Raw genomic sequence first — 25,143 nt, 5'->3', positions numbered from 1 at the left:
TCTGAAGCATTCGAAAAATATTCGAAAAATATTGGTATTTACGAATAATGACTATTCGATTCGAAGAGCGAATCGAATACCGCAATATTCGAAAGTTTCGGGTACTCGCACACCGATACTACTTAAAGAAGCAACGCGTTCAGCAAATACGTGGAACGCCGTTTTACAAGCTGAAAATACTCGAAAAACTTCCGCGCTTATAGCTGGAACCTAAAGCGGAACGAAATTAGGAGCGTTAGGTTAACGAATAAGGACAAGAGATTTTGAATATGAATAAAAGCGAAGCGAAGCCCGCTAGTGCGCTCGTTTACTATGCGTTACTAGTGCGTTAACAGTGATGAGGCCGCCGCGTCGCTTAGCTAGGCCGCTCATTCCTGCGCCGTTTGCCGGCAAACGCGAGCAGGCCCGCATTGCGGAGCAATGTATGTCGACTCCATTCGCAGTCGGGTCGAGTATAAACAGCGCGATCATGAGAGAGAACACGCGTCTATGTACGAGCAACCTTCATCTCATCAGGTGCGCTGGGATGACGCCGTCAGTGTTTAAAGCTGCGCAGATGTCGTGTCTCCCAAATCGCCCTTTATTCGCACACGTGAGACAAGAAGAAGCTGCGAAGAAGGAAACCACTGGAACGGAGAAGTGCGGAACGCCCGGTCTCACGCGACTACAGGACTGAAGCGAGCACAACTCCCTCGCTCGCCTCCCACCGATTTGGGAGAACCAACCCCGTGCTTAATTACGCTCCTGTTCACCTAGTTCCGTGCAGTGATGCGGCCGCTTGAAATCGGGCTAGCCAGTCAGGCGCCAAGTTTACACATATGTTACGGGGGGGGGGGGGGGGGGCGAGGTTTAGTTTTGGTCGGTGCCTCGGCTATCGCGATTCATATGCTCGCGAATGCACTGTCCAAGCAATAGGGCGCCGCTAGCACGTGCGACTTTCTTCTGATAATTGACAGGGCTTAGCGTCTCGGAGCAAACAGTAGATATTGAAGGCGTCGTAAGTGGAAATTTTTACGAATTTCGATGACCACCCGGGATTCATTAACACTCACGGAAACCTAAGCACGCGAGGCGTTTTTGCATCCCGCCCTTCATCGTGATCTGGCCGTTGCGACCGGGATACGAACCCGCTGCCTCGCGTTCAGCAGCGCAACGCCGTAGCCATCGAGTAGGGGTGCGCGAACAGTGACGTTTCAGACAGAATCGAATACGAATATCGAATACTTTTCGAATAGTTTTCGATAGCCGTTATCGCAACAATATATAAAACAATTCCATCTCAATATTCTTCGAGATGTGACGTTCGCAAGTTTCGGTCGTTACGTAGTACGTTATGAAGCATTGTTTATTAAAATCACAAATGGAACATTAGGAGCAAACAAGTAGTTTCTTCGCATGCACAGGAATCTCCAGAGAGTGCGAATGGCCGTTGTACAGCCTGTGAAGTACGGCTACCTAAGTGACGTAGTCTGCTCCACTACGCAAGTTGTCATGTTTTGTGTCCTTGTTATGCCCGCGCGGGTGAGAACTTACCATATTTTTGCTCCACTTCAATGTTTATTTGGGTGCAGTTGACGTATTCGAAAAGAATATTCGATTGGTTGTTCGAAAGCTTCGAATATTCGCACGCCCCTGCCTTCGAGCCACCGCGGCGGATAGTCACTGATGTGCACTATAGAGTCGGGGACGCTGTACAGTATTAGTGAGACAGACTGTAGCGACACGTTTCCCCGTGCGGGCAGCGCAGCCGGTTTGAGGGAGTCTGAAACCCAGCACCCCGATGCGTACACGCGCTAGGTGCATGCTGCCCTATTTAAGCCGCAATTAAATGGAGAGGAGGAGGCGGGAGCTCCCTTATTAAGCGGGACATTAGCGGCGCGCGAAATAAGGGGAACTAAGGGAGGGGCGGGGTGGAGTCAGACTATCCCTAAGGCCATCAAACTGCGCTCCCACTGCTTCGTCGCTTGAAGCAGGGAAGAAGCGGTAGGGAATGCAAATTTTTCAAACTTGCAACTGGTCTTCCTCCCCTCCATCTCTCCTCCTCGTGGCCGCCTGCGCTTCACCTCATAGCGACACAAACGCGTCCCTTGTGCATCCATTCCCCTCTCCCTCTTACCAGAGTTTATCGTTGTTTTTTTTTTAAATGTTTTTTGTCTCACTTAGCTCGACCTCGTCTGGCCAACCATGCTGCCATCACACACTGCAAGTGAGAACACTTTCCACCTCGCCGCGGGCGAGACTCGTTGCATAGCGTGTGCGCGCGAGAGTTGGTAATTACGCGGGACCAGAGCATGAAAGCTGCCCTGACCGGCAAGCGGTCTGCGTTTTCACGTACTCCCGCTTGGACGCTGTGTACGCACGCGACTATTTGGCTCGGAGATTCGCCCGCTGGCCCCTACTGTACAGTGCTTCAAGTGCGGCTGGGAAATTAGGCAAGTTGGAGCACTTTGAAGTTGGAGCACCAACTGCTGCGTTTTCGCGGTCCTCATAATCCGGTCTTCTTTAAACGTTACAGTAATCGGTTCTGTACAGTGTCACTTTCCAAGGGCATATCCATTGGCGAGGAAAAAAGAAAAGATTCGCGGTAAATTTAACGTCGCCGTCAGGGAACAAATACCGACGCGCTTAATGATAACGCGCTGTAGTATGACACGTCTCTGAGATGTAGAAGTATATGCGAACTCGAGCGTTGTCTGCCCAAGCGAAAGTTGCCGGAACGCGGATCGCGAAAGAGGGAGAGGTATAAATTAGGAACAGGCAGGGAGGTAAGCCAAGCTCGCGCCCGGTTGGCTAAACGCGGTCAAAGGGGAAGAGAAAGACAAACATACAAGTCTGGTTCCCACTAGCGAACTAACCTGACATCCGGTGTAGCTCGTACGTTCGCCACGTGAACACACACACACACACACACACACACACACACACACACACACACACACACACACACACACACACACACACACACACACACACACACACACACACACATAACTCGCTTCGACATGCGCATATGTTTAATTGATGAGCATCATTACTTCACCACAGTATCATCACATCACTACTGCGCAGTATGGAAATTTCACAACGTCGATACATTTGCAAGTGGGCTCCGCCGCATGGTAAAGAATATTGCGGCGGAAAAAGTTTTACAGGAGCAAGACAAAGTTTGGGGTGTATAGGAAGCTGGGGCGATATTCTCGAGTGATATTCTCACTTTCGAATATACTTTCACTTGTATGAGATTTTACGGAACTAGCGCCAGACGCATGAGCGTATATGGGCGACAGTGTGCTTGCTATTGTGCAAGGAACCGAAAGAGATCACCCAAGAACACCGCCCCTGATTCAATCTTGGCTGCAAGAGGCTCAAGAGAGAAGAGAATACAAGAAAAAAGAAAGAAAAGATAGAACACAAAGCGAGATACAAGCTATTATAGATAGTGAGAAAGACAACATTTTATAAGTGGAGTGGGTTGAAGGGACTGTTTCCAGGAGGTAAAGGGTGTAATTGTTGCAGAAATGGCAACGTCGCACTCCAACAACACGCATGCAAACAACATTATAAGCGCCTTTCTTGGTAATTATATAGGCGTGGAAAGAATGCGCGATAAACTAATATGCGCTCCTCGCCTTCTGCATTCATGAGCTTAATACAACTTGACCGTGCATAACCTAGTTTTTCACGCGTTCAATATCGGTAGAAGTGCGATAAACTCGAAAAAGAAAAGAAGAAAGCAAAAAGAAACACGTAGCGTAGCAAGCAGGTATCCCGTAAACAAATACAAAATGGAGACTCGAGAAAATATAACAGACTCCACTTTCACCGTTCACCGCCGGTTACCAAAAATAAAGTTAAATTAAAGTGGAGCAGCGTGTCTCTACACGTAAAGGCATTAAGTTTCCGTGCTTTGGAGCGCTTTCCTTGCGAAGGAAAGCGATGCCGTTGAAAAACTCAATTATGGAACACATTCTCCCGAGAAAAATCGATGTTCTGATGTGCCGTGGCGGCACCAAAGTGCTTCCCATAACCGGTCGCCGACGCTCAGCAGGGCACTCGCGTTAAGGCGGGAAACACTGGAGCCGCTTGGGCAAGACGATGAGCAGGGAAGGCAGGGAGCAGGAACTCGTAGGAATCAATACGTTTTCCTTCATCCTTATTTATTTATTTAGCCTGTGTGTGCGTGTGCGTGTGTGCGCTGTTCTTCCAGAAAAAAGCGAACCAGCACTCTAACGAAAGATTTGATGAGTGGACGATGCTACGGCAGAGAAAAAAAGAAAGAACATGTGGAGGCACGCGCACGTTAACTCCCGAAGCATAACAATGTATACAGTAGAGATACAGTACCGTACTTGTGTCTGTGTCTGCACGCTTAACTTTTCTTTAACATGAATCCCTACCTATTAGTTCAACTTTCTGTCGTTATAACTACAGATAAGCTTTGACTTCATGGGTTTTAGCATTTTGTGCTATTCTCACCTTCCCTCCTGCCCCCCCCCCCCCCCCACACACTCACATGCACGCACGCACACGCACAAAAGAAGACAGAGCCACGCGAGGGTGCCTTTAACATATTGACGTCACAGAACTATTCTGAGTACTGCGTATAGTTGACTGCCACGTAAGTTGAGAGTATTGAGTGAACGGGGCGACCATCGCCTAGGTGAATACAAAAGGGTTTCACACTGAGCTAGTTGATACGTGCTACTTACAACTAAAAAATAGCGAGCTAACACGTCTCTCTCTCTTTTCGCTGTTTCCTCAGTTCGCGATGTTTTCCTTCTGAACCTATAAGAGAAAGCCTTAGCAATAATTTGGCCCCAGTTAATTTGGCTCTAGTCCTCAAATATTTGTTTATTGAAAGAAATTGGCAGAAAATGTAAGTAGCGTCATATTGGCAGCCGTCGATCATCATAACGCGTTCATGATCGCAACGCTGCTGATCTTGGTTAGCCCGAAGTTCCGAGAAGCGAACGGAACACTTCTTCGTCAACCGGCCGGAATGGACACCGCTGCTGCCTGTGCGCTCGTTGTTTCGTCTTCTGCGGAAGAGAAATCCTTCCGTCACTATGTACACACTTGTGCACCGGGACTCGTTTTTGCTAGGTTTTTCCAGCATAGCGGCAAGAGAGAAGCCACAAGCACTTAGAGAGAGAGAGAAGGAAATAGAAGACAGGAAAGGCAGGGAGGTTAACCAGAAGCAAGTCCGGTTTGCTACCCTGCAATGGGGGAAGGGAGGTGTGGGGACAAAGAAAGAGAGGAGATAGAGAAAGAGAGAGGGCACAGTTTCGCGCACAGTGGAAGGTTCGCACCGAGTCTGCACATGGTTCGCAAGACATGTCGACTTGAGGTATTTCAAGAGCGCCTTCGTGGCTTTCTAAACACTTAAAATCAAATTAAAATCTGGGGCTGTAAGTGCCAAAACCATGATTCAATTATGAGGAATTGGGGGACTCCGGATTAATCTCGACCACCTGGGGTTCTTTGACGTGCACCTAATGCATGGTACACGAGCGTTTTAACGCTATAGTGTTAAGGGCCCCGTGTCGCAGGAAATCCGGTGTCGGTGTCGGCGGCGTTGTCCGTTAGAGAAAAATCGTCCCGGACCACGCATCCCGAACCACGCAGGCCCTCCGCGTGGCGCACAGGCGTTGCTGAACTAATTGAATTTACCAAAGTAAAACGCGTCAGAAAATTCGTAAAGTACGACTTACACGCCACCTACAGACAACGTCGGAATGTAATTTGAATATACGAGAAAACATAATTATGTTACGCGTAAACCGAAACACAAACGCCTTTTCGAACTTCCGTGTGAGGTTTGGCGCGGCTGTGCACTAACTCCGGGATCGGCTTACGCAAGAGGCCGCGTTTCTACCTGAAAATTCTTCGTGCATAGCGTTCGCCGCCGGCGTTTCCCGGTAAACGTTACGGTTACATAAGCTGCAGTTTCCTGGAAGCGTGAGAAGCAGTCAGGGATCTTTGAATGCTATTGCGTTTCACTCTTAAAGGCGAAGCTTAAGCGTCCTCCACTTTTTTTGCATTTCGCCGCCACCGAAATGCGGCCTCCGCTTCCGGGATCTGATCCCGCGCCCTTAGGTTAACAGTGTAACGCCATAGCCACTGTATACCACCACGGCGAGTAGGGTGTATACTTGCACAACGTGACGTCAGTGTACTGAGTATAGCTAATAACCGCCAACTTACTGAAGGCACTACCATGTCTGATGACATGTGTGATGACTTGCCGCTTTCCGTCAGCAGTTCGAAAGGTAACGTCTCTCGTTGTTTTTAACGCCTGCAGGTAATAATGAACCTGCGTACGTGGTTTTAGAGAGTCACTCAATTCTTCTATTGAAAAAAGAAAAAAAAAACTGATAGAAGAAACACTAAGCAAACGAAAATAACAACAAAAACAACAACAACGATAAAACACGTAAGCAAACGCGAGATGACTGACTGTACACTGAAGCAAGATTTATTAGCTCCGTAATAAGGAAACTAATTCTTCCCGCACAATACATATCACAATGACTTCATCACCGCTATAAAGTTGGTGTTCTACATTACAGGACGACCTCATTTTCACTTTCGTATCTGCCACGTCCAATCTGGTCCAATACGAAGTGGAACACATAATTTATGGTCGAGCCACAATTCCGGTAAATGTGCCGGTCAGAACCTTACTCCCGGCTGTTTGTTATGTCGTCTTACTGTTGAAGAATCCCGCTCATGGAACTCTTCCACATTACAAGCGCGTATAAGGAAAATTACCGGCTTTGAACTCAAATCCGGTGTTCCCTTTCCGATTGGACGACCCTGTGCAGCCAACGAATGTAATCGCCTTCCCATCACTGTAGCCACCACCGACGATCGGGACGCATTCATGAAAACATTAGCTAACACATGATGTACTTACGTTTGTCTTTTACAGAACCAAACATTGTACAGTTATTAGGCTTGCCCATGTGATTTTCTTTTTTCATTATGGTTGCGATCCTTTCTAGCATAACTGTCATTGACGGGTAGCGACATTTTTTTTCACAGTCATAACACTTTTTTTTATTTCTGTAACTATTTGCCTCAGTAATGTGCTTTGACCAAATAAATAAATAAATAAATAAATAAATAAATAAATAAATAAATAAATAAATAAATAAATAAATAATTTACTATAAAGTACAAAAATATCACCCTATACCAGTATCACTTTCTTCCAGCATAGTCGCAGAAAGAAGTTTGGAATAAAACTATGCAGCACTGACACGTTTACTGACAGTTCGTCATGCCTCGTGACTCGGGGGGATAAATGAATAGGTGACGGCGCGTTTAATCGGCCGCCGTCCTGTCGTCCCGGCAGTTATACTCAAAACTGCCTTGTAATACGCAACTGTGCGAGCGCTATACGTAAGACTTAATTCGTGCGAAGAAAGGAGCTGTGCTAGACGAACAAAGCACTTGAAGCAAAAGAAGCTGAATGATGCAAGCTTGAACACACAATTATTGTCGCAAGCTACAACTTCGTCGCAAACTACAACTCGTCGACGTTGTCACTGCATTCGCTTAGAATCGTTGCATAAAATGGCAAAATAAGGACCCAGCTTGCGTATATATATATAGACGCACAGGCCAACGGTTAACGTCGATGTTTACTTTGCGTGGGAGGCAAACACCCGCGAGCGATTCCTTTTATGTTTCTTCTCCTTCAGCGATGCCCGAACTGCAAGTTTTTTTTCTCTTCTTCTGCCAAGAACCAACTGAACCTAACCAACGTTGGGCACAAGACCCGCCAACTTGGCTCCCGGCCATCCTCGCCACAGAAGCTGCAGGAAGCAATACAACACTGCGGCGCGCTCGTGCGGCAGTGTCCGCATGGCGTGAATGGAAACTCCTTCGGCCAACAAAGCGCCAAGACGCAACTGCCAACCCTGCGAGCAATCCCGGCGGCCTTCCGCTTAGTGACAACGCCAACAAACGTCGTTGGCTTCCCCGATAATGACGCTCGGCGCCACAAGCAAAGCAACAGTGGCGATGACCGCGTCGGTTTAGGAACGAGACGGTCGAAGTATATATGGAAGATGGCAGGCGCACGCAAGCTTAGGCCGAGAAGATTGCACCGCGAGTCCTTTTGTCAGCACGGCGGCAGCCCCGTTATTTATCCTCGTCGCGTATTCGCGAAGCAGCGGTATACAGTCAAGTGTGAACCAACGAATGAAATGAAGATTCGGGCTGCTATTACCCGTGTATGGCAAGTCGGTTGTACAGAAGCCCGCAAGGTGGAAGAATATCGGTGGAAGGGAGAAAATGTCCCCCACTCGACTTTAGCGCGAGGTTACAAAGGAAACCCAATACGGGTTTTTCAGAAAGGTTCTTTTATCAACCTTCATTCACCATGCACGATCCTGCAGGACTGATTTGCTATACTCAACGTCCCTGTACTTCGAGTTGTCAAGTTACCTTCACGCAGAAGTCAGCTAGCTTCCTGGTTAGCTCAGATGGTAGAGCGACCACTCCGAAAAAGCGTTGGTCCGGGGTTCAATCTCCAGACCAGGACAAATTTTTTTTTTTCAAACTGCGAAGCTTTCTTTCCGAGAAACCCGTATAGGTTTTCTTTATAGCTTCGTGCTACAGTCGAGAGGATGACAAGTTCTCCTTTTCAGCTATTGCATGAATATAACTTATGTCTTTCCACTGCCGAATTATTCTACTGTGTGAACAGCACTTTGTCCTCTTGCGTTTCTGTCTCCTTCTTTCGTCCTCCCACATCCTCGCAAAAGCAGCGCTGCGGCCAACTACGAACCAAAGTAACGCGTGAAAAAAATAAAAGAAAAAAAACAAAGAAAAATGATTTATTCAGCTGGCAAGTATGAAAGAGGGCGACGACGATTATTGAGCATACATATATGTGAGCATTGTGTTTCTGTGAAACAGAGAAAAATAAAGAGCGCGTGTGAGCGTATGTTTGAATCGTGCGTCGTGCAAAGGCCTATCGGGCATTGCGTGTTGCTTTAGTTCCCAGTGAAACCCAATTCAGTACCTCTCCAGGCGTGACGTCATGCGAACGAATTAATGTTATCTTGTTACCTTCATCGTAGATAAAGGACAATAAAAAAATAAAGCGTGATTCAGCAAGATCTATCCTTTATTTTACGTTATGCCGTGCCATGGCTAAGCTATTTGCAGGAAAATGACCCATCAGACGGACAAATGTGACTCTGTCGCAATTTTTCACTCCTTTCAGCTCACGCCAACGCATGAGCTGTGCCCATGCCTTTTTTCCTGGTTTCCAGCAAGGGATAGCAGACGCGTGAGCCGTTTTTCTCCGCTATGTGCCCGGTAAGGTAATCGTTAACCCATAGACGCGCCCGACAACAGTTGCAGGCCAGCATTATCCGAACCGATAGCAGTGCGGAGTCAACGTGAGGAGGGTCAGGGAAAAGGCCGGACCCGCAGTGTACAAAGAAGGCCGTCCCCCGTTTCCCGCCACCCACTCGCACGAAACGTCGGGCGGCGCATACCTACATTCGTGCCCGGGCCATCGATCTACAGAGCATCAGCCTTGAGAACCAGCCATGCGAGGCAGGGTCAGCGAATCACGCCTCCTGGTGATCTCCTAGCGGTGCTGATGCCGGCGCTGCAGCTGCTCCGCCGAGGCCATATAACACGTGTCACCATCTAGACGAAGAATCTCATTGACTTCCCGGTGAACAAAGGCAAGACCTTTTGGCGCGCCGGAAACGAGACGGGTGTGGGCGTACGGCTCGTTTACAGCATGCCACGTTTCTCGCAGAAAAGGTGAAAGGTGCCTCCCCCCCCCCCCCCCCGCCCCCTGCCCATCGGGCAACGTTATTTCTCCCGCGTGATTGCAATACAAACCAGATGTTTCCCGGCATTCCATTATGCTTCTGTTCCGCATGTTCCGCACGAATGACGCGAAACAGATCGTAGTTGATAACAACGCATATAGCACCTGCTTATTCAGTGATCGTGTGCTTAGAGCTGTCGATAAGTTCGTTCTACACCATTTGATAGCCTCTTAGATCAGCGGATGGAGCGGGTGCCCCGGAGAGACGGCGGTGACAAGTTAGATGTGCGAATTGGGTCGAACATTTCACTGCGAAGCTTTCTTTACGAGAAAGCCGAACGAATTTCATCTGCGGCTTCGTGATGCATTCAACTGATTGTCAACTTCTCGTGGGACGAGCAGAGTATCACCAACGTTCCAGTTTGCGAAGGACCTATCGACGTATGCAATAAACAGTGCTTACCAGCGCAAGATGAATTCTTGAAAGCGACAATCCCACCTCGCGGCAACGCCGACAAGACGCGCCACGAATACAGTAATCGGAAGTTCGAACATTTTTGTGTCACGCAGAATCGCCCGGTGGCAACCTCGCCCACGCTAAGTACTGCTAACGATGTTTTCATTCGACGTTGCTCTAACGTCATACGAACATATATTTTATTCTCTCTTACAAGATACGACGCTAGTTCGGCCCAACTTAACGACACAGCGCTATGCGGTTCGGCAACTTCTGCTTCGGACTGCTGCCCGTCTGATGTTTGACGCGTCATTAACCGACACGAACGATATGTCCTGAAATGAGCGCTTGTGTCTCATGGGGATGAAATAATTTGGCCTATCAAGATGCTTAAACAGAAGTCTACGCGGATGCCCGCGGTAGGTCACGTGCCGTCGCTGAAACTAGATTGCGCCTGGAAGCGCGCAAAAAGCGCCCGCAGTCGCTTCACGAACCTCTTTCCCAAATCAAGCGAAAAATTGAACAACGCGTGCGGCCAGATACACGTATAGTCCGTTTCTCCTTCCCTTTCTTTCAAGCGCCCGAGTTTTTTTTTGTCTTCTCGCATCATTCTTTCTTCTCCTTTTTCTTTCCTGCAGATTGGAAATCTACATGCGCCCACGCGCGGCAGTTCCCGCATTCACTTCGCGATGTGCAGATTTCGCCCGTGGGCTTAGTGCCGACCGATAGACTCGGAGAGAGGTCTGGGTTGTGTTTGCGCGAGGCCGCGGTTCCGACTCTTTTTACCGGAACTCAGCGGCGCAGACGACGACGATATGTGTGCGTGGATGTGGAGCGATTACTCGCGCCACGCTGCACCCGGTCGGGGCGAGGAGACCGCCGTCATTCTCACACGCAGCATCGCCGCCGCCAACGTTGTTGCTGACCCTCCCTCTTTACACGGCCCGCGACAGACAAAAAAAAAAAAAAAAAGCCTCTCTCTCGACAATGTAAGAAGATAAATTCTGCCCTAAGTTGTCGCCTCTTCTCGGAAATTCGGTTTCCATTAAAATTTAAAGTACCCTAATATGATAAATCACAATAGTAAACATGATAAATACGTCGCGCAAGTCTGAGCTTGTTAACATGTTAACTATAGTTATGTGATATGTTATACAAATATGTGCACTTGCATTCGTACGCTCGTCTGCGAAACTGTGAAGTTTTGTTCGTGTTCAACTATGCATGCTTATAAAAGTTTGTGTACGTGTTCGTCTACTATCCTTCCTCTGTGGCTTCCTGCAGAACATAGCACGTAAAATTTTTCATGTGGTCAATGCTCTTTGAGTGTGTCCAGTCTATTCCGGTTAATTCTGCGATTTCATTTTGTTTGCCATGTCACGAGGGGTAGCCACTAGCCTGTGCCGCACAATGGCGCCAAGATCTCATTTAAGGTAATGCCAATAAAAAAATTCACTGACGATTACGATGCGCCCTAATGCGAAATTTGAGCGCAGCTCTATACGTGTTTTCAATTCGCGATATATTGGCTGGCTCGGACCACCTGTCTCGTGAGGCACGTTGCCAACGGAGCGAAGTATGGCGCGACTGCCTCGCTAATCGGTATATCGCGAGATACGAGGCAGCGCGTGGGTGAGGCGTGGGTGCAATGCACAGCAGTCGCCACAGACAGACCTCCGCTCATGCAGCGCTTTGTTCGCGTTATCGGTGGCTTCATCGGTGAACAGACGACGCGCGCTACACTGGCGCCATCTCGTAGCCATTGTCGCCGCAAAGCCCGTCTTGCGCCTGCACTACGCTTTTCTTCTCACGCTTTCGCCACACCCTCCTCCTCCACTTTCCTCTTCGCGCTCTCTTCGCTATGGACGTCTTTCATCGCCCGCTGCGCTCCGTGTTCGCTCTTTCATCCTTCGCTGCGCTCGTTCGCTCCGTTACGAGGGTCACCGACGCTCACCGCATGAATGGGCGCTTAAGAGATGCGTTCTAAAAAGTTGGCCTGTAGCGGGAGGTCAACTGCATAGCGTAAGGCGCAGCGACTGCTTAAAACGCGCGGTCGACTAGAAAAAAAAAAGTACCGGCATGCGAAGTACACCAGTAACTGATAATGAGAGTATTAGGCTTGCTGTGTTGAGAAGGTATTGCTTGGTCAGGTTTTACTAATATAGTAAGGGTGGCGTGTCAAAAGTAACACGACGGATGAGTGCAGAGGAACGAAAAGCTGAGACGCACGGAAACTGAGACGGCGACGCTTGCCTTGCCTGACTTTTTGCGTACCTCATTTTTCTTTTATTCACTGTCGTTCGTCGTGAATTACCTAAGGCCAGCTGTTTCTTATTTTATGCGCTGAATTGCGTAACGCGTCCTTAGCAGCTTACGAAAGTGCATGCACATCCTTACCGTCCTCCCAATTTCTTTACCTTCCGTCTTTTTTTTTTACTTCTTTAGTTATCTCACTTCAGTAATTATTCGAAGTAAAATTCATAGATTGTGCCGAGTTGCGCAATGTCTAGACCTCTCCACGACAACAATTTACGCATAACGATAACTGAAGAGGTTACGTTTGCGCTTTGAATTGCTGGAACCGAAAGGAGGATCTGAGACGATGTAGCAAAGATAGTCGAAATTGCTTTCTCACACCCTCTCCCTCTCTCTCTCTCTTTGATTTGAAGCTTTTGACTTTTTTCCAGAAAGAGCAACGTGCGTGTTGCTTCTTTGCAATACAAAGCGATAACGCAACCCATCGCCTTCGGAAAGTTACAGAGTACGTGCCACCCACTGTGCCACTTTTTTTCTGACACGTACAATGACGTGCCTGCTCGCCGCCACGGCTTAGAGGTTGTGGTATCTTCTTGCTTGGCCCTAAGTCCTGGGTTCGATTCCCGGGCGCGACGGCCGCACTCCAATGGAGCAGGAATGAGAAAACTGTTGTCCAGCCTAGCGCGCTCTGTGTGCACGTTGAAGGTCCCCCGGCTGGTCAAATTTAAACCGCAGCAATCCACTGCACGGAGACTCGAAGGCCGTGTGTCAATCAATCAATCAATCAATCAATCAATCAATCAATCAATCAATCAATCAATCAATCAATCAATCAATCAATCAATCAATCAATCAATCGATCGATCAATCAAAAGTTGAAATGCGATGTCATGTAACAAAACGCAATAGGCACGATAGTATACTGAGTATACTATCGTACTACTATACTATGTTCAGTACTATACTCAATATACTATATATTGAGTATACTAGCTTTCAAAATATTTTAAGATGGCCTGTGGAAGATAGCACAATTCTAGTTTGGCAGCTGGTCTACTCGAAGAGGCGGGCATTACTTGAGCAAAAAATTTAAATGCGTAATGGAATAATTAACAAAAATTGAATATTTAAGAATTTAATTAATTACTTTATGGCCCATACTGCAATTCACAAATTCCAGCCATGGAGTTCGCAAGGCGGATCCACTTAGAACGAATTCTCAGGATGGCACTAGTTCCGATATATTAATTCCCTAACTTTGCGGAGAAATGCATTCGCGTTCCACCTGGCGTTCCAAGTGTCCGCCGCTTCGAGTAGACCACCTCACGAACCAGAATTGCGGTGTCTGCCACAGGCAACCTTTGAGAATTCTCGCAAGTGTTCGCTGAAACTCCCTGTACGAGCTATACAAACAACGCCTCCTAGGGAAGCGCCGAGGTGTACCGCACCAACAAAAACATTGCCGCCATTCGGGCGTTCACTTCGGAAGCTCCGCGAGGATGCCGAAGCGAGCGGGGCCAGAAGGACGATCGGTTTACTGCAGCCGCAGTGCGGGGCAGTGGATCCGCCGAAATGCCGTAAAGCCGAGAGAAGATCGAGTCAGCGGGCTACGTCATTTCGACGGGCGCCGCTGTGCGGGCGCTCGGGCCAACGGCCACGCGCGTGCGTTGCCTGACACAACGTTTCACGTCGCGGAGAAAATACACAAACGCAAACTTCCGTGCAGGGGGACCTTCCCGAGGCTCATCTCCGCTGCGTTCTTCCGTTTTGCCCTGAAAAGCTACCCCCCCCCCGCTTAAACCCCTCCCTCCCCCCACCTCTGCGGACGTTATGCGATCGCTTTCGCGCTTTACGAAGGCGTTGTTCGCGTCCGTTCTTTCTTTGCGCGTCGCGCTGGAAATCCGCGGAGATGGTATCTCGCGGCCTTCTCGGACAGTGACGTTTATATTTCTGAGCAACATTCATTTCCCGCTTCATTTATCTACGGCGCCACTCTGTCGCTTTCCTCGCCGAGCCCTAAAGAAAAAGAAAAAAAAAACGGTCGGTGAAAATGAGCTTAAGTGCAAGTGAAAAAAGGGGCTACGCGCCCACGCTGGCGATACGGCATCTGCGACGACGAAGAAGCGAAAGCGTGGAACGCAAGAAAACGGCGAAGAACGGTAGCGCGAAGGCAACGAAGTGCGCGGAGAACGCGTAATGGAGTGGAGGACGACACTTCCCTGGACGGGAGAGCGCTAAAAATAAAAAAAAAATAAGAAGAAAGAAAGAAAAGAAAAGGGTTCCGTAGAGACGCGCAAGGACGAGGTGGTCGATCCGAAGTAACAGAGCGTTTCACATTGGCGGCCACGCAAGGAGAATAAAATGGGAGAAGCAACGCCAATAAAAAAAGAAAAAGAATAAAAAGCAATAAAAGAATAAAGGTAACAAAAAACTAAGGGATGGACAAAGCGAAATGGAGTGAGGGAAGGAGGGATGGTCATTAACTGGCGCTTTCACTAACGACTTTCGCTCACATGATGTAGTTCATATTACAGAGCCAGTTGAGAGTCGAAACGGGACCAATTTCGAGGTATACTTCAATTGTTTTCCGCTGTGCTGCATGTCATGCTGTTCTAGCTGCGATGGTATGCGGTGACCGTGACCGGCTCTGAATGTGACCGGCTGTTTCGATATGTATCTATGCCATCGCGTCTTTCTACCTCCCCCTCCCCCATGCCGCGGCATAGGGTGGCAAACAGCATTTTAAGTTCTGGTAAAGCTCTCTGCATTTCTCCCTCTCTTCAAACTTTTTCTCGATCTGCACGTGTGGCCGAGGAAAAGAGTGGGAAAATAAATAACCGATGACAAAGAAAGAAAAACAGTCGTGCGGAATAACTAACTGATAACGAGGGTCCGCGATTTACTATACGGCAACGGCTGTCATCCTCCTCGAAGGTGGCTCCGTACTGCCGATTTCGCCCCATTCTCCCTTTCTTCGTTTCTTTCAGTGCCGAACGGTCTGACTCCGCGGACATTCTGACCCTCGGGAATCGCCGCGAAAGGCGCGATATTATTGCGGGCCGTCCGCTACACAATGCCTCATGCACAGCGCGCGAGCCCGGGTCATCATCGCAGCGATCCCAAGAGTGTCCGGACTCGAGCTCTCTCCAAAGCAGTCGCGGCTCTTTCTACGCAGCTTCCCACAATTCCCGGGCGAGCGAGTGAGAGAGCGTTCCCTTCTATTGTCTCTGAAAATAAAGCATCCCACGCGGTGATTGGGGGCTCCGCGCATCGAACTGGTCCACAGTACTATATCCTCACTCCTTCGCCGGCAGAACGCGCTTCGAGCGGAGGCCAGACCGTCGTAAGGATGAACGACTGCTCCCCCTTGCAACTCGTGGGTATGTCTGCATGGACCAGGCGGTTGCGTACAAGCATGCGTCCACGGGCTTGGACCGTCATTCAAAACCAAGCGATGCTGGCAACCGTTCGAAATAGACGGTTGAGCAACGTCTCTCTATGCGTATCGGTGGGTGGGTCAGTGTGATTTAATTAACGGCGTTGCGACACGCCGTTGGAAACCTTGGTCGTAGCGGCCAGAATCTGCCAATGGTGGTGTTAAATCAGTGAAGCGCGAAGCATTCGGAAAAGGTTTCTTCGTGAGGAATAAGCGTTGCGGGTCGCGACGGCTTCGAACCCCAGCTTTAATGCAGTAATGCGACGCTGCCGGCGAATAGAGCGAGCATTGTTGTTGCTGGCGCACAGTCGGCCCTAACCTCGTTAGGAAGCCTACATGCAAGCTCTGGTTTGGGGTGGTGGCAGCCTTTGTAAGGGTACGTGCCACCGCCAGCTAAAGTGGCGGGTTAAACACTTTCCGACAAGTTGTAAGATGTGGGAATCAAAATGGCGAAAGACCAGGTGACAGACCACGTTTCCCCGCAACTTTTGGTGACGTGAAACTAATTAAGATTTTTTCAATAAACTTTGGCCTCAGCAGCCAGAGACATACAGCGCGCCTGAACGCAGTACACGGCACGTCTACGTTTTAATTAAATAGGATAGTAAGTACAGTCTTTATTACAGCACACCTAAAAATTTTAAAACACCCTTTATATATTACGTACAAGTGGAAGGCAACGACAGTGCTTAATGCAGTTCACATTCTTGGTGTGAGATAATACTACCACGAGCACGCCACCATGCCTTATAATTTGCTGCTTTATACGTATCGCAAGACATGCAATAGAAAAAAAAAGTTTGATGTGTTAAAAATAAAAGGAAAATGCAACTAGTATATATTAAAGATGTATAAAGGTTTCCTGTGCACGTTAGTATAAAATTAAGTATAAAAATAAGAAATTTAATAGCTCGCGTGCCAGCATGGGTACACCAGATAGTGACAAAAAAAAAAAAACAGGAATGCGCCGAAATTCTAGCGAGATCGGGAATCAAAATAACTTCTCACCAAATTTGGCGGTAAATAGCGGTCAAAATTTCGGTGTTGTCACCACCCGAAAACAGAACTTGCACGCAGGCTCCCTAAGCCTTGCAACGTTATAGCGCCCTCTTGTTCTCCTCACCATTGGGCGAGAATGCCATTGCAATCGAAATATCATTGAGAAGGAGGAGGAGTAGGAGGACGGAACTTTATTATTGCAGAAACCGTTGCGCGGTTTATTCCTGGTTGGTTCACTCTGGCAGGGCTTCACTGGCGATAGCGGCTCGCCGGGCCTGGTGGAAGGTCGCCAGTTGGCTTCCCAGGTCCAGTTCGGAGAGTCTCGCCTCCCAAGACCACGTAGTGAGTGTGTGTGCTGTGACTCGTGGCGAAATTGCGTCGCCCGGACGGTCGGTGCATTCGTGGGTTATGTGCGCGAGCGTCGCTGTGTAGTTGCTACACCAGGGACATGTCCGGGACGTATATCTGTCCGGGGAGATTGCGAGTAGACGTGTGGGTATGTGTATCATTCAAGTACCTTAACTCGCCATGCCTCTATGCGTCGGCGAACCCCAACGCGAAACTACGCACATGTGAGCGGTCAACCGGCACGGTTTATATAGTTTCGTAGATTCTGCCGCAGATATTGCCACTCGTGGTATACAGACTAGCAAAAGAATGTTCTACGTCTCCCATGACTACACAGGTGGAGTTCATCGGCGATGAAGCCCGACGAAACTTGCATGGCCACGCTGCCACGTATGCAGACAAACACCGACTGTGGTTACGTAGTAGAAAGGATTTGCTCTTGTACGAAGGCGGTAAACCTAGTGTGTCCCATTTAATTGGTCCGGCGCACTGCTGTTTCGAATCGCAGCGACTGTGAATTTGACCACGTTCTTATAAAATAAGGGAAATCAACGGTGTTATAGAAAATTCCCAGCTATATGAGTAGGCTACGACTTCGCTATAAGCTAAGGCGCAAGCCACGACTGCTCTTGCCCGCGGAGGTAACTACGAAACTACGAAGTAACAAGGTCTGTGTAAAGATCACTGTCGCGGCGAGCCACAGGAAAAGTTTTTAAGAAAGATGGCGAACGGAAGCATGCAAGCAGCAGAAAAGCATTTCTATATATTTATTTTTTTTACGTTCCTGCCACGCGAGTGGTAGTCAACAAATACTCTCCTTTATACGCTTATTGACGCAGTCTTTCTTGCTGTATAGTATATCAACTGTTTCTGGCATGAGGTGGTGTGAAAGAAACGGCACGCAAAAAGAAAGAGATGAAAAGAAAACGAAAGAAAAGACAACGCGGAGGAAGGCGCAAACGCAGCAAGAATTTCACAGAAAGACACTTACCCAGTGGTCTACCCACTTGTTCATCACAAAAGCCGGTCCCAAGGACCTCGCCGGGTTCATTGATGCTCCCGTCGCGGGCAGCTGCAGACAAATTGGAGCACAAACATTAGGCCCAAAGGGAAGGCCAGCTTTTCTCCACAAATTCAAGGGCCACGTGCGTCTTAGCCTGGCATGTAAGAAGAAAGCGCAATGAGATTGCGCTCGTCATAACAGGGAGAGAGAGAGAGAGGGGGGAGGGAGGGAGGGAGAGAGCGAAAGTTCAAGGATAAGAAAGGCAGCTGCGTCAACGAGACGCGCGAACGGTTCGCTACCCAACTCCGGTGTCAATGGAGATGAAGAGTAGAAAGAGGAACAGATGCAGAGATCACGCACCACGATGCAAAAGAAGGGCAGCAAACAGTCACTCAGGCTGGTTAGCTTCGAAAACTGCACCAGTGCGCGAGTCGCTGTTTGTGCCAGCGACGGATGTGGCCGCAGTCTTAGTACTTCAGGCGCAGGAAAAGGTCTGCAGTCTAGTCGGTTTTAAAGTTTAAGGGCTTCCGAGTAATTGTGGCATCGTCGGGAACGACTTCGCTGGCAAGGTTGGCCAGCGTGCTATATAGTCGAAGAAAATTACAAATCTGAGGAGGATAAAGACAAGTCTTAGTTCATAATCTCACGATTTGTATTCGTTAGGTTAACACACTGCCCGTCTTTGAAAATCAAGGCTTCGTACGAGCTGTAGGCGTGTGCGTCGCTTCGTCACCGACGCCCCTCTTGACGAACCGTCAGTCTTGCCCTATTCTTTATCTCATGCGGTGCACAAATTACTCCAAAAAGCTACCCCCACGAGGGGGCGTATCATTAAACAACAACCTCGTGCTCCACGTACTGCTCCTCTTCAAGTTCTTCAGAATCGTCTGTGAAATGCCGTGATGACGATTCGAAATGCATTTTCACTTGCGCCTTCTCGGACCACGAACGCGGGAGCTGGAGCACAACCTTTTCATCTTGCAACGCGTCAGTGTTAATGCGGAAGTGACGTCTACGGCAGAAACACTGTGCTGTTGATTGTAAAAGTAAAGGGGAAAAAAACTCCGGATGACGTACACATACGCACACATACTCCAAGTAGCAAAACTGGCAGTTTATTGCACCAAAGCAACACAGGGACTGTGAGAGACTCCCAAGTGGAGGAATCCGGATTATAGACTTGACCACTTGAGGTTGTTCAATAATAATAATAATATTTGGGGTTTTACGTGCCAAAACCACTTTCTGATTATGAGGCACGCCGTAGTGGAGGACTCCAGAAATTTTGACCACCTGGGGTTCTTTAAGGTGCACCTAAATCTAAGAACACGGGTGTTTTCGCCCCCATCAAAATGCGGCCGCCGTGGCCGGGATTCGATCCCGCGACCTCGTGCTCAGCAGGCCAACACCATAGCCACTGAGCAACCACGGCGGGTCGAGGTTGTTCAACGTGCTCCGGCATTTTGCGTTCTGCTTTAATCGGAGTGCGGCACCGCGGGCGGGTATTGAACCCACGACATTGCGCTGTTAAAGGCGTCGCCAAACTGGCAACCTTCCGGCGCCAAGAAAAGTGACGCGAACAGCGATGTTTTCAAATCCTTTTAGCCTGCTGAGTCTTGTACACTGAAAAGCAGAACTTCTCAACTCGTCGTTCACCTGTAGGCTACATACAGTGCGCGCTTGTTTCCTGTGCTTAATTTGTGGACACTGGACTGTCTGGAATTCTCGCCTCCTTAAGAGTACTTTCTTTGATCCATGTCAAACACTCTTGCTTTAAACGGTATAAGATCGAATCGTTGATGAGGACAAAAGAAGTTCTTCCTTGCTCGCGAGTTTTTCTGGCAGGTAAACGTGATGATAGCTGCGACAGACGATGCAAAAGCTGCATGAAATAAGGTTCCCTAGATATCGTCGTCAAACTCTCGTGTTAGATATTTCGGTGCACCCACCAGGTGAACAGGCTTAATACACAGTTTGAAACTATGCCATCTATCATCGCAGGCGCAGTTAGAACTATAGCTGTCACGTATACTATATATATATATATATATATATATATATATATATATATATATATATATATATATATATATATATATATATATATATATATATATATATATATCATAGCCTTCAGTACAAAGTTCTTCTAGCCTTGTGCTTCTGGTTGGTGACTACTGCACCGAATTCAATTTCTTGTTGCTACTTTTCTGTCACTCGCGCCCTGCCCCAATGAAGTCTCCTGCACGTTCGTTCTGATTACAAGGAGGGCCAGCTCGCTCTCACCCCAGCGAGAGTGCAGGCCAAGTAGGCGAACCCGATGACAATGGCGTCCGAGCCGGCGCCCAGGTGGCTGCGGTGCGGGTCGCGGGTTGCGAAAACTGTGGAGGCCAGCAGGAAGCTGAGCACGAACTCGACGCCGAACGCCTGCCAGGCGCCTAGGGCCTCGTGGGGGCGAGTGCTGCCCAGAGAGCTCTGGTGGCCTGGCACCGACACGCTGCGAGAGGAGGAGAAAAAGAAAGCGAGAGAACGCTGTAAGAAACGTCGAACATGGAGAAGATTACCACTTTGCCGAAAAACTGCGGCACTCAATTCGAATACGGCACAACGCTGTTCGCGGCGCGTGATGCAACGTCAGCGTATAACGATAGCGTCGCTTCTAACGATACGCTGTGCTCTCCCCTTTCTTCGCTGGTAAAAAACCCAAGTGGGTCCTGCATACGCGTTGCTGTTGCTCTATATAGATGAGAACTTATTAGTCATTAGTGGCAGGATTGGGTCGCGAGACCTCCCGTGTTGATGGCAGTTATTTAGTTCCGCCGCCGAGGCAAGAATGAAAGAAGAGACCTCGGTAAGTGAACAGGACTTTCTATCAGCGCTTCCCTTCAGAAAACTAACAAAAAAACAGAGAAGGCCCTCTAAAGCTGTGACAAAAAAGCCAACGTGACGGTCCTTCGTGCTCGGGTCAGCAGAGAGTGTACACGCACCCTATACGCAGCGCGCCTCTCGGACCCCCACTTTCGTTCGCAGCCATGCTTTCACCCGCGTCCCTTTTGTTGCGGGGCACGTTCGATTGCTTTCAGCGGCCCGACGATGGCTTCGTTTATCCTCGGGTGCGCCGATACAAAGACAACACGCCGGCCGCGCACGGCCTGGACGGGTCGCTAATGAACGCAGACGCGCGCGCGCGTTCCTGGGCCCAGCGTCCGGAAGGCGGCGGCGAGCTGCTCTCGCTGCGAAGGCCGACGCGATAGGAGGATGGGTCGGGTACGAAGAAAAGGCGGCTACCGAACCATGGACACACACACACACACACACACACACACACACACACACACACACACACACACACACACACACACACACACACACACACACACACACACAAACACACAAACACACACACACACACACACACACACACACACACACACACACACACACTCGGGCGCACTCCATTACGTTGCACCCAGAAGTCGACCCGAAAAAGTTCCACCTCTTGCGCGTCGTCCTCAGGCGCGCCGCCGAAACACAAAGCTATGACGACGGCGACGTCGTCTGGTGAACGGTATACAATGCTTTAGCGTTCGCGCTGTGTATGCTGGAGACGAAAAAGAGTGGGAACCTGCCATTTTTTCGAAGCTGCGTAAACGGGGTGATTAGGAACGCGGTAGGAGGGGCGCGGTAAGTGCGGGAAGCGGGACCTTGTTCATAATTAACAACACAGCTCTATAAAAGGGGCGGATAAAGAAGCAATAATGAAGGAAACAAAGAGCTGTTGCTGTTCCGACCGGAAGACGTTCCGGTCGGGACATGCCCTTTTAAATTTGTTGTATTGGCTTTGAGACCGTTATGCCTTTGAAGGCACCGGTTATTTCCCGCTCCTTGTTTTGTAATTGTTTGCTGGTAGTTTTACTATACGATGGAATGAATTGCTTAAATGTTCAAAAACGAGAAAGAGCGGAGCGATGAATTGCATTAAGATCATCTCTGACAATGATTACAGAGAGTGATGGCGACGCTCTTGGGGGAAGGCAATGCGGACCTTGTTGGCAACGCAACTTCCACTGAAATTTGATGCTGCGCCGATTCCTTGGCCGACGCCAGACGCCGGCCAATTAGGAAACGCTCTTACGTAATAGTACGGCCATCAATATCTAGGACTTTATTTTGTTCGTCGTGTCTCCTTTACTAACTACCTGGATAACTCGCCTGCTTGTAGTTCTCTCTCTCTCTCTCTCTTTCTGTCTCACCTCTACGTGTGTATATCGCGTATCGACCAAATCTTTGACTGCTAATCCTGTGCACGGCTCTCTTTCATGCCTGGTGTATCGTGTGCCGCTACATGCATCCGTTCTCACTGCGCTCATTTGCCAACTAGGCCAGCTCTCGATCCCGCACGATTTCTCTCTTTCGCTGACAGCCGCAGGTCTAAGAGGCGTGCGGCTCGCGCGGCTCATGGAGGTGGAGGTGGGGGGGGGGGGGGAGGGGGCATGCTGCAAGCAGGCAACCTAAAGCGAGGAAGAGGTGGTGGTCGTCGCCCAGCATGCATAATATACGAACCTCGCGCTTGCCGAAGCCACTCGCTAATCCGCGGCACTGCGCGACTCGTCTTTCTTTTTCCTGGTTCCTCCGACATTCCTCGCGCGCTGCGTCTCGCTCGGGGCTACCGAAAGCGCGGGCGCGCTCATTTGCGATCACCGGGATTACTCGTGCGTTGCAGCCACCGGTGTTAGTCGCAGTGCTTTGAGAACATACGCGCGGGCGCGTGCGTACGTGTGTGTGTGTGTGTGTGTGCGTGCGCATACGTGTGTGTGTGTGTGCGTGCGCATACGTGTGTGTGGGTGTGTGCGCACGTGTGTGTGTGCGTGCGCATACGTGTGTGTGTGTGCGTGCGCATACGTGTGTGTGGGTGTGTGCGCACGTGTGTGTGTGCGTGCGTGTGCGTGTGTTAGAGAGACAGAAAGAAAAAGGAGAGTGAGTGACAAAGCAGACATCAGAAATGACTCCGGCGCTCGCTGTAAGGAGTTCGCGAGGCTTCTGATTACTGGAAAAACTGACTCACCACTTGGTGTGGGGAAGGTACAAATAAAGACGGTAATGATAATTATGTACTTACACACGTTCAAAAGCAGCAATGACGCGTTGTGGGATACTGGGGAAGCCGGGATGCAGGACTGCCGAATAATTTAGACCAGCTGAAGTGACGCGCACTTAAACATAAACGCTCATTTTTATTATTATTATTATTATTATTATTATTATTATTATTATTATTATTATTATTATTATTATTATTATTATTATTATTATTATTATTATTATTATTATTATACCGAAATGCCGCCGTGCCCGAGATTCGATCAAGCGACATCGTGCTCCACCGAGTAGAAATACCATGTGGCCGTTTAACCGCTGTTTCGGGTCTCTCACGCGGTACTTAACGTGACTTCAAAGTGCATTAATTTGAATGTCTTGTATCTATAGTTATGAAGTTTATCTTTTATAATCCATTACTCTTGGTGACTATTTCCTTTTCACCAGCAGCATGCCTCCATGTAGCGCTAGCCCCTTCAGGCTCCGAGGTGACTGCTTATAACTCGTAGATACAGGTGCTTGGCTAGGCAGACTCAGTGGCGAGCAAGTGGCGACGCCTAAGCTTCGAGGGGTTTGGTTCGAATTGGTTGTCACGCGTGTGGAACAATCTCGAAGCTTTGGCATTCTGGCTGAGATTAGAGGGAATTATTTCACTTTGGAAAGGATTCGCGACGCCTATGACAGACAACCGATGGCCTAGCATAGAAGCATAATTGATACTGAGCAAAAGACAGATGGGAAATCCAAAAAGGTTAATTGACCTTAGTACCAGCTTAATACCTACACATGAAATGGGAGACGGGGAAACAAAATAGGGAAGACTGGATTTTAGATAGATGACGTGCATTAGACAAAGAAAGCGCAGTGTATCTACAGTAAACACTCAAGCTGTCGCCTTCAGGTACTGCAGAAACACTCGTTTGGATGTCCGAGTCGAAAACAGGTAAAGCCAGGCTCCCAGGTTCTTAGCTGCGGTGGAAACGCACTGTCATTGTGGAACTAGCATTTGCTGGACTAGAACTGACAGGTGGCTGGAATTGTGATGCTGGACACACGATAACCAAAGGTAGATGCCTAATGCCCAGCAGCTCTTACGAGCGACGTTTTGCCAATTTAAACCCCTGAACTGCTTTTCGAATAGCAGAACAAAGGACTGGTTAGCGCACGACTTTTCACTGTGTTTTATAAAAAAGGTTTCCACAATCTCCTTCTTCACCAGCATACTTACTAGGGGACAATTTATTCGGTGAGTGGATTCTGTGGTTGAACCGGATTAAGCTTATTGAATAATGGCACTCTCTGGCGCCACAATGCACCACTCAAGTTGGTATTGGCGCTGGCGATGAAGTTAAAAGCCCGGGGGAAAAGAAAAGGCCTTTTATAAATACAGCGCGGTACTAGAGCTGAACCTGTAGTGTCGAGCGTTGCTCTTGATTTTCAGTGCGCGGGGAAGTGACAGGAAAGCAGCGCGCGGGCGTTTGGTGTTGGAGGTAAAGCGAGGACGTGTTGCAATCAGCGCACGGCTGGGCGCTCACCTTGACCTCCCTTCAAGGCCGCTCGAGGGTTCGCATTCCGATGTGGATAACGAGAGATATGGAAAGGCCACTGTTTCGCTATAGCTTTCCTCGCTCCGTATAGCGCAATCGCTCCGATAGATAAGCGATAAACCGGAAGTGACGCAGAGCAGCATGCACTATCCTACGCATTTGTATACTCTAATTGATCAGATGTGGTGCGAGGACGAG

The 25,143-nt window shown here is 48.8% G+C and overlaps 1 protein-coding gene across 1 annotated transcript in view; it reads right to left on the bottom strand.

The window, feature by feature from the left end:
• LOC142585190 (aquaporin AQPAe.a-like) overlaps positions 1-25,143 on the bottom strand; it is a 140,821-nt gene that overhangs the window by 30,427 nt on the left and 85,251 nt on the right. The window contains exons 2-3 of the mRNA XM_075695751.1: positions 20,588-20,798; positions 18,290-18,370 (exon numbers count right to left, since the gene is read on the bottom strand). Coding sequence (XP_075551866.1) covers positions 18,290-18,370; positions 20,588-20,798 — 292 coding nt within the window. The remainder of the gene's footprint in view (positions 1-18,289; positions 18,371-20,587; positions 20,799-25,143) is intronic.

The sequence above is a fragment of the Dermacentor variabilis genome, chromosome 6 (assembly GCF_050947875.1).
Source record: "Dermacentor variabilis isolate Ectoservices chromosome 6, ASM5094787v1, whole genome shotgun sequence".
NCBI lineage: Eukaryota > Metazoa > Arthropoda > Arachnida > Ixodida > Ixodidae > Dermacentor > Dermacentor variabilis.
Note: the sequence above shows the minus strand (reverse complement) of the source record. Positions and strands in the feature narration are given on the sequence as shown.